The sequence below is a fragment of the Cyprinodon variegatus genome, unplaced genomic scaffold (genome assembly GCF_000732505.1).
Source record: "Cyprinodon variegatus isolate N-32 unplaced genomic scaffold, C_variegatus-1.0 Scaffold256, whole genome shotgun sequence".
Lineage (NCBI taxonomy): Eukaryota > Metazoa > Chordata > Actinopteri > Cyprinodontiformes > Cyprinodontidae > Cyprinodon > Cyprinodon variegatus.
Window position 1 is genome coordinate 725,508 of NW_015150709.1, and position 12,351 is coordinate 737,858.

At 37.5% G+C, this 12,351-nt stretch overlaps 1 protein-coding gene across 1 annotated transcript in view; it reads left to right on the forward strand.

The window, feature by feature from the left end:
* The window catches only part of LOC107089517 (vesicular glutamate transporter 1-like), a 22,153-nt gene extending 9,802 nt beyond the window's left edge, over positions 1-12,351 (forward strand). Inside the window, exons 3-13 of the mRNA XM_015382358.1 lie at positions 440-558; positions 645-759; positions 1,914-2,001; positions 2,253-2,339; positions 4,434-4,570; positions 4,951-5,100; positions 5,960-6,092; positions 6,632-6,742; positions 6,832-6,959; positions 9,455-9,524; positions 9,661-12,351. Of these exons, the coding sequence (XP_015237844.1) occupies positions 440-558; positions 645-759; positions 1,914-2,001; positions 2,253-2,339; positions 4,434-4,570; positions 4,951-5,100; positions 5,960-6,092; positions 6,632-6,742; positions 6,832-6,959; positions 9,455-9,524; positions 9,661-9,938 (1,416 nt within the window). The 3' untranslated portion in view covers positions 9,939-12,351. The remainder of the gene's footprint in view (positions 1-439; positions 559-644; positions 760-1,913; positions 2,002-2,252; positions 2,340-4,433; positions 4,571-4,950; positions 5,101-5,959; positions 6,093-6,631; positions 6,743-6,831; positions 6,960-9,454; positions 9,525-9,660) is intronic.

Here is a 12,351-nt window from a genome sequence, read left to right on the forward strand (position 1 = left end):
AAAAAGTAATATAAACATATGACTGTATATCTACAGTTCTAATATTATTATTTTTTTAATATTTTTTTTAATTAAATAAAATAATCCATTTTACACAATATACAGCAGTCTAATGGCAGTGGGGAAGAAACTTTTCCCCTAGAGTGGGAAAAGATAAAAAATAAAATTTATGAACTGCTGATCAGCATAAAAGTTAATAAAAATAAAATAGACTTTATCTAACAGCAACTTGGAAATAGATCAAATTGCATGAAGTACTGTTACATGTACAGTAGGTGTCACTGTTGGGCCATTTCTTTTACTGGGCTGCTGCTAATATCAGTCCACCTGAGATCCAGCACTGGGAGGATAAGCTTCATGACACTTATTCCTTTGTGCTTGACAGGAAGAGATAAAGATATAAATATAATTTGAATGAGTTTTGTTTCTATTCCCATAGAAAGCCCAGTTCAACTGGGATCCAGAGACAGTGGGGATGATCCATGGCTCCTTCTTCTGGGGATACATAGTAACCCAAATCCCTGGAGGGTTCATTTGTCAAAAGTTTGCAGCAAACAGGTCTGTTTATCCTCCCTAATTATTATCTTCTAAGAGTGATCCAGGTGTTTCTAAAGTGACCTTCCTCTGCTCTGTGTCTCTTGCAGAGTTTTTGGCTTTGCTATTGTTGCCACGTCATGCCTGAATATGCTCATCCCTACAGCAGCACGGATGCACTTTGGCTGCGTGATCATTGTCAGGATATTTCAAGGACTGGTGGAGGTACATGAGTCTCCTTAAATGCTGGAAAATGGCTGCACTGGAAAAGTATCAATCATCTTAAACTTTTTTATATTTAATCACAACTACAAAACTTTAATGATAGACTTAAAAGTAAGATATGACAGCTGTGCATTAATATAGCTTCACATTAGCAGGAGAACATTGAAAAGAAACAGGGCTGTAGTGTTTTGGCTCTCTTGGAAAATGTATTTCTTTGACAATGTATTAAAATTGTTCATTAGCCTATTTGTGTATCTGAAAAATTCAAAATATTTTAGAAATGAAAACCTGAAAATGTTTAATTACTCTGAAACCCCCTGCATAACATTTAGCCCAATCACTAATCAATAAAGAGAGTCCAGCAGAAACCTCAGCTAATATCAGTGTTTTTTTTCCCTTTCACAAAATAGTTAATTAATATAGCTTTATGGCCTTTCTTTTTTTGTGAATACAATTAGTTTTAAAAAAATATAAATATAGATTTGAACATTAGTGACAAAAACATCTTGAATCTCCACAGTGATTCAAGATGTTTTTGACAGGAACTGATAATCTGAGGATTGATGGAGCTAAATAAAAGGAGAATCCTGGCAGAAAATCTATAAAATGTTGCAGAAGAATAGACATGTGTGGAGGTTGATCTTCCAGCAGGACAACCCCCCCAAACATCCAACCTGAGATGCAATTGATAGTTTAAAGCAAAAACATCTTTCAGAGTGGTAAAGCGAAAATCCAGAACTACAGTCAGTGAGATATCCTGAATTGCTGATCTTAAATCTAAGGATTATTAAGACAGATGCACCTAAAACGGGGAGTTTTCGGTTTATATGTGTCCTTGCTGTTCATCAATTAGCACAAAGAATCTGCCGCTGACATCCTCACAAAATTTTGTTGTGAACAATGACTCAGCAAAGCTGAATATAATGCATAGCTATTTTATGTTTTTCAACTAAGCAAACTATGCACACTTTTCTCTCCACCTCCTGATAATATAAAACTTTGGCGTTTTCTGTCACTTACAGTGAACAACATATAATGTCTATGACTGGTTTAAATTGACAGGATGTGAAATTATCTAAGAGGTGTGAATACTTTAACAAAGTTCTTTATATATTTTTAGGCCTAAAGCTAACCGTACCAACCTTATCTTGCAGGGCGTTTCATATCCGGCTTGTCATGGTATTTGGGCAAAATGGGCTCCTCCTCTGGAGAGAAGTCGCTTGGCCACAACTGCCTTCTGTGGTGAGTTTAAAACCATTACCTAATAAGGCCACAGCTAGAGATCAGACCACTTCTTCTGACTGCAACCAAAAAAAAAATCAACAAAAAAAAAAAGGAACAGGTGTTTTTATAATACCATAACCACACGTGAGAGCTAGCTGTTGCCTGACGCTTTTAAAACCTAAACAAGAACTTTATGTATATATGGACTTTAACAGATTCTAAATCAATAATTAAAATCCAAATTAAAACACCTGTTTCTTCTCTCCCAGGCTCTTATGCAGGTGCTGTGATTGCCATGCCTTTAGCTGGAATACTTGTCCAGTACTCAGGATGGTCTTCAGTCTTCTATGTCTACGGTAAAAGACCTTTTGACCTTTACACTGCCAGCTCATGTTAGGGGCTGTGCAACCTACATGCATTTTAAAATCTCCCTGAAACATTGGTTGAAACTCACCAGACATGTGTTTAAAGGTGAATTGATCTGTTTCCTTGGGCCGTTAAAATAATATTATTTTGATTTCATGTTATTGGCATCTTATCTGTTTGTGTCCACTCTTTTCTCTGCTGTAGTGTCTTGTGTAATGTCAGGGCTGTCAACTCTCACCTATTGGGAGTGAGACTCCCCCACCTCAGTCTTCACACGCTCTCACTCCATATTCCCAATTTCTCACTCTAAAAAATTACAGACATTGAAACTCAACTCTGCTCCACTTATTTATGTATAAAAATACCATAGTGCTAACCTTAGTGCTAACACATAAGGATTGCGAGGTTCATATCCAGTCCGTATTCCCACCTATTCACTGTGCTAGATATTGAAAAAAGACTGTTGTTATGAGGTATTTCATTTTAATTTTTATCTTATATCATCTGGGCTAGGATAATTATCTTTGTAATTTATTGAAAAATTTAAGTAATCTAGTACTTGAGTAAATATGAATAAAAAATAAAGCAGCTAGCTGAAATTATTGGTGTGGAGACTGAGTGTAGGATCAGATCTAATGGTTTGTTTTCTCTTTACCTGGTGCTTTTTTTAGTCCAAGTTTTAGTCCATATTAAATAATTATTGCTCATCATTTAGGAGTAATTAAACCAACACAAATATTTTAATTCTCAAAGCTTCCAGGTTTGCCTCTCAAACCCATAGGAGCTCCACAAAAAGAAAAAGAACCATTGCATTTTATTTTTCAAAAGATCAGCCACCCAAGAAAAGACTAATCGCATTTAGAGAGGATGTGCAGAACAGCTCAGTTATCCTGGATTCACAGAGGAGAAACCACAGGAATGTTCTTCTTTTATTATTACTGATCTTATTCATTTATCTTTATTTTGGTCAATTGAATATGCTTAAAAACATAATTTCCATCACACTTTTCAAATGAAACACCCAGAGAAGTGCGGCCTCCTGTCACGGTGAGCTTTTATAAAATCTAAAGCCTCCTAGAAGGTCTGAATTGTTTAGCCATTTTGTCAATTGTAACATCGATTGTAACTAATAACATAATGAATGAAGCTTTTTAACCCTTAGCCTATTACCAAATATTCATACACAGTGTAGTTTGCATAGGTTTCAATTGCACCGGTTCCTGTATCAGGGCCAGTAATCCAGTAATAGCTTATTAGTTCCCCTTTGTTTAATTTACATGAACTAGATAGAATAATTAATGAGCACAGTTTTGAAATTCTTAAAATATATTTAAGATGCAAGTATTTAAGTAGGGCTCATTCTGCTTTACTTCAATTCTCTAAAAATCACCAGAATGTAGAAAATAATGTATATTGTGAAAAAAATGTTAACTACAGATCACTTATTGTTACTCAGTAACATTTACTGTGCTATAAAAATTCCACATTTTGCGAATTTGATTCAGTTAAATTCTCTGAAAACCCTGACAGGATTTCCTGTCCAAACTATTTCAAAATCTCACCCCAAGGTTTGGCGAAAGGTTGGCAGCCTTGTAATGTTCATTGTTTTTACCTGCCTTAGGACAGTGGATGCAAATTAGCTGCTGAGCTAATTCTGGCATGTGCATTGTCCTAATTCAAATAAATAAATAAATAAATATATATGTGTTTACAGAAAGTAAAATGAAGGCCTCATTTCAGGAAACAGTTTAGCACCATGCAGGCTGCAAAGTAAAATGGCTCATGCACTGTGAAACTAAACGGACAGAAAAACCACAGCCTTTCCTGTCTGTAAATGTTGGTATACACATAATGAACTTTTGGTATTCAGTATGCAATACAGTAAGTAAGTACTTAAAAAAAAAAAAAACATTTGCATTATTCTTTTGTCTTTTTTCATAAATATTAAATGGAAAAATCTTTGGACCCCTGAGTTCAAATGTAAATTCCTCAAGAGAGAAAACACATACCTACACTGATTGCTTTCTTTTAACTTTTTTTCCACGTGCAGTTTTCACAGCGACTGTCTTTTCTTCTCCTTCCAGGAAGTTTTGGTGTGATGTGGTACTGCTTCTGGGTCCTGGTTTCGTACGAGAGTCCTGCGGCTCACCCCACCATCACAGAAGAGGAGAGGATCTATATAGAGGAGAGCATCGGCGAGTCAGCTCAGCATACAGTAACGGTCAGTGGAGGTGCAGATGCAATGATTAATTTGATGGCAATCCAGAAGCTTTAAATAAAATATCTCACAGTAATTAGAAAAGTTTATTTGGACACTATGACTGTATGGTATAAAAAAAAAAAGCAGATGGACATGGTGAGTCAGTTAAACACAAAAACTTTGCTGTCAACAGATTTAGAAACTCTATCTGTGGTCACCTCTGATGGCTGCATTCAACCAAAAAAAGTTTCCACTACCGCACCCTCCAACTGATCGCCATTCTAGTTTCTGTTGTTTTTTTCCTCCCCTTATTATAATATTCACATCTGATTATAGTCAATGTTTTTATTTATGTAAATTAAAATAACTCAAGTTGTAAACCCCCGCTGTTTGTTTTGCAGAAGTTTAACACACCATGGAGAGCCTTCTTCACCTCTATGCCAGTGTACGCCATCATTGTTGCTAATTTTTGCAGAAGCTGGACTTTCTATTTGCTTCTCATCAGCCAGCCTGCATACTTTGAGGAAGTGTTTGGGTTTGAAATAAGCAAGGTAATTCACCTTCAATGCACATCGCCTTGCTAAGGTATTCATACCGCTAAAACCTCTCTGCACGTTGAATCACGTTTCAACCACACATTTAAATGTATTATGCTGAATTTTATTTGACATACCAACACTTCATAGAAATGGAGTACATTTATCATGGTATTTTAAAAAATAAAAACTAAAAGAAAATAAAACTCAATTCTTTCAGAGGTTTATGAGACCTCTACATGGCTTGTGGCAAACTGAAAACCACGACTCTCTGTGGCTTTCTTTCTGCCACTTTTCAGTGAGCCAAATTTGAGAGCACACATAGAAGTTATAATATCAATAAACTCCTTAACCTGAGTTGTAGACATTTGCAGCTCCTCCAGAGAGAGTCGATTATCTGATTAATGCTCTTCTTGTCCAGCCTCTTAGCTTAGTTGGACATCCATTTCTTGGAAGGTATGCAGTTGGCCCATCCTCTATACATGTTTCCACCTAACCCTGCGTCTCCACTGAGTGTTACCTGACATGTCTCTAGTGTTCCTTGGTTTTCATGACCCTAGCTCTCTAAAGTTCTGCAGATAATCTCTAAGGCCTTTGCAAAAACCAAAACAAAAATCATAAAAAAAACCCTTTTCTTTCTTCTTTTTACGATTATGGAAAACTTTTGCTTGATCTGGCACATAAAATCTAAATAAAAGAGAGCAGTGTGGATTTTGAATCTGAAAGAAAAATCAGAGGGTATGAATACTTTTAAAGGCATAAAATCTGCTATCGCTTTGTTCACTGTCTGTTTTCCTTCAAATGTTCTTATAAGGAGGTGATAACGGTTGTTGTTTATTAGCAATGATGGGTCCATATTCTCACGTGCATTTAGGTGGGAATACTATCTGCGCTTCCTCATCTGGTAATGACCATCATTGTGCCTATTGGAGGCCAAATCGCTGATTATCTGCGTTCTAATCAGATCATGACGACCACAAATGTCAGAAAGATGATGAACTGTGGAGGTAAGTGTGAAATAGAAGGAGAATGAGCTTATGCGAAATCAAAAGATGCGTTTTTTTGGATATGAATTTTAAAATTTTGATTCTAAACTGGCAAACTCCAATTTTTTTTATTTTAAACAAGGTTGTTTTACTTAAAGGCTTTCAGGAACTTTTATTACCCTGCTTTGACTTGGCCTTGGATGAGTTTCATTACTCAGTGAATTTTCAAAACACACCCTTCCGTAAAAAGAATCAGTCTAATTACAGAGCAAATTTGTGTGAGCCCTGGTGTGAAAACACCACTGCATGCATGAGATGAATGATGACTAAGTGTTAGTCAGGAGCTCTGCCTCTATCGGCTATTTTTAAGCTGCAGAAAAGTATTGATACAAGGGTCAAATGAGGAAACATTCAGTACATGCATGCAAAGTAGAAAAATAAGAAAAACTCCAGTCAACATTGAAGCAACATTATAAGCAAAGAAAATTATTTTTTTAATTTAAGAGAACAGTCTGCATTTAGACTTGCTGTTGTTGACTCTGTCTTCTGGTCTTTTTCAGGGTTTGGGATGGAGGCCACCCTCCTGCTGGTGGTTGGCTTCTCGCACACAAAGGGCGTAGCCATCTCGTTCCTGGTGCTGGCTGTTGGGTTCTCTGGTTTTGCCATTTCAGGTAAAGCACCGTTAAGCCTTTCATTTGCAGACAAGAGTTATGCATTATTTTATCATCATGACAACAGTAATTTTCTCATTCCTCATAAGGTTTCAATGTCAACCACCTTGACATTGCACCTCGATATGCTAGTATCCTCATGGGTATATCCAACGGTGTGGGCACTCTGTCCGGCATGGTTTGCCCACTTATAGTCGGTGCAATGACAAAAAATAAGGTGAGAGATGATCTTGAATCTGTGTGTATTTGTTCTTTTTACCGTTGAGGTCTGCATTTTTAATTTGTGGAACAGATGCTTCTGACTGATGTTGTAAATATACAGTTCTTGTCAAATGTTACAGACATGTATCATGGAAATAAATTAATAAATTAAATAATCCTTTAATGACACATTTGAATCGATCTTTTTCAACTGTGGAAAATCAAAACACAGTGAAAAACTGTACCTCCACCCCCTCAATAATTTTGATAAGCATCCCTTAACCCATTGCACATGGCCTTTTCTAGCACATTTGACTGCAATATTCATCAGGAATGGAAGGTCTCTTTTACAGTGCTTGGTTTCCTGGAGTTTTTAATTCTGGACCCTTTAGAGGCTGAATGTCAGCCCTGCTACTAATGCAGTTAAATATATTATAGCTACGGCAACGTTCACTGTACCCGTACCTTATCTGACGCNGCATCGGGCCTCGGGAGCAGCAGTGTCAGCAGAGACTCCCAGACTTCCCTTTCTCCAGCCACCTCCTCCAGCAAGGGGCGGATTTTAGAGCCATCTTAGCTGGCCTCTCGATGTGGAGGAGAAGCAGCTTTACTGTAAGCCTCTCCCAGATGGCCAAACTCCTCACCCCATCTCTAAGGGCGTGCCCAGCCACCCTGCAGAGGAAGCTCCTCCAACCCGAAAGGGTTAGACGAGCCATTTGTCCGGTTGAGAACCATGGCCTTGGACTTGGAGAAGCTGGTTTTTATCCCTGCCGCTTTGCACTCACCTGAAAACCTCCATGGTGCTGTATGTCTTGGCAGGAGGGGGGCCTATAGAACCATGTTATCTACCAAAATTCCAGGACCAAACTCCTGCTCCACTGGTAGAGGGACTGACTCCATACTCCTGGACTAACCCCCACAGGGTACCACGAGGGACATGGTCAGATGTTTTCTGCTGGTCCACAAAAAATATTTGGACTGCTCGGGCAAATTCTTTTGAACCCAGTGGCACCCTGCAGAGGTTATTGAACTTTTCTAGTGTTCCGCAGCCAGGACAAAAACCGCACTGCTGCTCCTGAAGCTGAGGCTCAACAAAAAGCCGCACTGTCTTCTCCAGCACCCTGGCAACAAATAGAGACCAGAGATACTCAGGACTGATCTCATCCAATCCCAAAGCCTCAACAATGTAAAGTTTTTTTGACCACTTCAATGACTTCAGCAGTGACAGATATCATGGCCAGTCCGATTAGCCACTCAACTTGAACTCTCAATATACTTTTCAACTGTATTTTTCTTAAAATACTATCTGGAATGTTAAACAAATTAACATATTCAAGATGTCAGAAAACCCCCGGAGAGCAGACAATAAGAAAAGCATTAAGACACTAAGGAAGGGGAGAAAAAGAAAATGTAGTTTGAGGAAAAGTGCAAGCTATTGGTTAAGGATAGACTTTTAAATTGACCTAGGGGAGAATGTCATGTACTGCAATGACTGAAACGATTCAATTCAATTCAGTTTATTTTTATAGCGCACCTTCACAACACATGTCATCTCAAGACACTTTTAACTGATTTCTCAATCTCATGCAGAATTTTGTTCTGCTTTTTAATTAAGTTTTGAAAAAGACAGTGTTCCTTATAATTATTCTTTCAGTTTTGTTTCTATATTTAAAAGGAATCTTCTATACTTTACTGCACCACTTTTAATATGTGATAAGAAACCACACAAACCCCCTAATCTATGTTAATGTAAAACTCTATTTAACTCCTTCTTTTGAGTGACAGCCAGAGCCAAAAGTGGTTTCTGACATGCCATTCTTGAAAAATGGTATATGCAAGTTAGGAACTGGTTTATGCCAGTTGGAAATGGGATTATGCCAGTTGCTAACCGGCATATGCCAGCTCTAGGTGCTGCTGTTTTTTTGTTCCCAAACATACAATTTTGTTTTTATTTTATCTGTTGGGGACAAACTGGGTCAGATGGTTGAAAATTGCACTTAGTTTTTTCTGATCCAATAAAAGGATTTGGAATATTAAAAGCAAATTAACCCTTATCTTCTGAAAAGAAGCTGAACTTAAAAATAAACCTAAATGTCTGAATCCAATTTTTCTAATTCAATGAGGATCTACTGCTGTAAGAAGAATGGTTAAAATAAACTAGTGAGAAGTGAGAAACACCCATGACCTTATGCCGTAATTTAACAGAAACTGACTTACTATATGTATCTGCCCAAGTTACATTAAACTGCTTGTTCAGGAAAATAATAACAAAGCAGAAAGGTCTCTTCCCCTAAAGGACATTTTTTCTTTATCAACTTCAGAGGTCACACAAGGCCAAAGGAGGAACCGACATGTATTTACATTGAAGAGAATAGTTATTATGCAAACAGATGGGCTTCAGTTTTCTTTTGAACAACAGTTTGAAAATTGTGAATCTTATTTCTGCCAAGTATGTTGATTTTTATTTACTGACACTCTGTTTTGGGTAATTTTTCTTTTGTTTTTAATCAGACGCGGGAGGAGTGGCAGGGTGTTTTTCTGATTGCCTCGCTCGTTCATTATGGAGGTGTTATATTCTATGGTGAGTGTATTTTATTCTTTAGTGATTTTTATGGAAATCAATTTGGGAAAATGTTGTTCTGTTTGTCAGAGCAGTTTTATGGCTGTTACTAAACCCCTTCATTGATAAACTGACTGAATTTCTACGGCCCATGCAGGGATCTTTGCCTCAGGAGAGAAACAAGCCTGGGCCGAACCAGAGGAGCTCAGCGTTGAGAAGTGCGGCATCCTGGATGAAGACGAGCTTGCAAATGAGACAGAGGAACTGTATCGTACAAGTGGTGGAGTTGGTTATGGAGCCACAAACCAGGTGTCAGATCCCAACGGAGGAGGTGGGGGCTGGGTTTCAGACTGGGACAAAACTGAAGAGTACGTCCAACCAGCTGGAACCAATAATTATCTTTATGGAGGAGAGGGCAACCGAGACTTCTCATAGAACCAGCAGATGTTTAGTTCATCCTAACAGAGAAGCACAAACACTTTATCACCAATGTGGAATCTCACTGTGAAGGAACTTGGACATCATTGAAGTGGACTTCTCAGGAAGTTTGAAAGTTGAATTTATTTCAAAAAGACATTTAAAGCGAAGACAATAGTCCATAAAATGTGTTTGTGTGATGAAACAGCAGCCTTTTTGCAAAGTTTTGTTGGAATCAGGCTTTTTTTTTTCTTTAGGCCTGATGAGGCATCCATCTTTAAAAGGTAGACGGGCCCATATTTTCCGTCATGACTTAGTATTGATTTGTTTTATTCATTTAAATTTGTTTTCTTGTAGATCGTATTTTTTTTTAATGTACTTATATGTCAGTCTGCTTCAAAACAGCTTGGTTAGAAACAGCCCAATTCCAGTTATATTGCTAACCCCTACCTGAGTCAAAATGGACTGATTAAGGCCTGGGTTGATTTTTAAACCACAAGGTTGATTAATGCGTTTGACCATGTGTAAGGGATTAGGTTTTTATAATCTTAGATTAGGTCCAGCTGTCAAGAGGTTGGTTATACCGTACTAGTCCATCACAGGTTTAGTGAAAGCTCACAGCAAACATAAACATTCACATTGCACACATACCAAGATATATTCCTCTAGCATGCATGTTTTTAGATTGTATACTATTACAGAATCTAGATATGCACAGTAAGAAAATGACAACTCCTCACAGAAAGACCCCAGATTGGATCCTTAAGAAAATAAAAACAGAAATATTGTAATATGAGCCAATTCTTTCTCAAGACATACCCTATTTTGAACCCATGCATGGCCATTTTAACCCCTCATACTTCCCTTTCATAACTGTACATACAAACTATTTCAGCCACATACTTCCTGTGTCTAGGTTTTCAAAGATTTGTGGAGATAAATGGTTAAAATGTTATTATGATATCTCCCTAATTAACAGTGTAGTAAAGTATAAGTAGAAAATTTTAATTAGGTTGAAATCATTGGGTGTCTTTGTGGGAACAAAAGGAAATGTATCTAAAACACAAAAGCACAGAAGGAAAATTACCAAAACCTCTATAAATAAATATTTCTTGATGATAAACTTCAGCAATGTATAAATATTACCTGGATACATTCATTCTTAACATTATTTTTTTATGAATACAGCTAGCACTAGCTTGTGCTGACTAATTAAAAGGTTAATTTTAGTTAAAGGGATTGAACTCCTCCGATAAGAAGTCAATAAAAAACCTACGAATGTAAAGATTATTACACATCATAGTTTTACCATCCTATCATCCTAAATATGGAATATGCAGCTATGAGGTTAGTCAGAAGTAGCAACATGCTTTGGTAAACATAAGGAAAAATCTCTTCTTCTGAGAACAACAACATAGAAAAAAAAACAACAAATAGCCAATTGAATAAAAATAAATTTCTAGTCATTCTATGCTACAGATTAAAACAAATTAGATAGGAAATACAATTAATTAAATAAGTAGAAGGGATGTTCAGCGACATCATCTAAATACTAAACTCAGTCTCTATGGCAACTTGCCCTGGCAACTCGCCTCACTACGGTCTAGTAAAGTACTTTTCTTACCAATATTTTAAGCATTACAAGTAACAGTGCTTCTTTAACAAAAAGATGGATACCATTGGAGTCCCCCAACACAGTCAGAGGCTATTTAAAAAAAAATCCACCATTGATCTTATATTGCTAATGTGCCACAGCTTCCCCATTAAAGAAGATTCCTGTGAAAATGTAGAAAGAGACCAGAAACATCATGAAACAAGTTTTTCTAAATTTTTCAAATCAGACCATTTTTTAGAAAGGACACATGCCATTGTTGGATACACAAACTTTTAGTTTTCCACAAGAAACTGTTGTTGTGTGGATAGAGTATCAGTAGATGACGTCATGATGTTGCAGCTCAACGTGGTTGTCTATTAATTCTGCTCTGCATCTGGTCATTAAATTAACCACTCCAAGTCTTTGCTCCTCCACGTCGAAAGTAGCCGGCTGAGGTGGCTGAGGCATCTGTTCTGGATACCTCCTGGTTCGCCTCCCTCAGGACGTGTTCCAGGCATGTCCTATTGGGAGGAGGCTTTGTGGAAGGCCCAGGACACACTGGAGAAACTATATCTCTGAGGTGGCCTGGTGTCGCCTTCGGGTCCCTCCAGAGCAGCTGGAGGAGGTGTTTGTGCATCAGGAAGTCTGGGCATCTCTGCTTAGACTGCTGTGACCCGGCCCCAGTTAAAGTAAATGGTTTGGTCCACAGTAGGGTGATGTACTGTAGATCAGCCATGCATCAATCTTTAGCTATCATCAGGAACTCAGATTTTATCCTTATTTAATCATATCAGTGAAGTGTTTTTTCTTCTTGCTTTTTTAAGCAAATGAAAACCT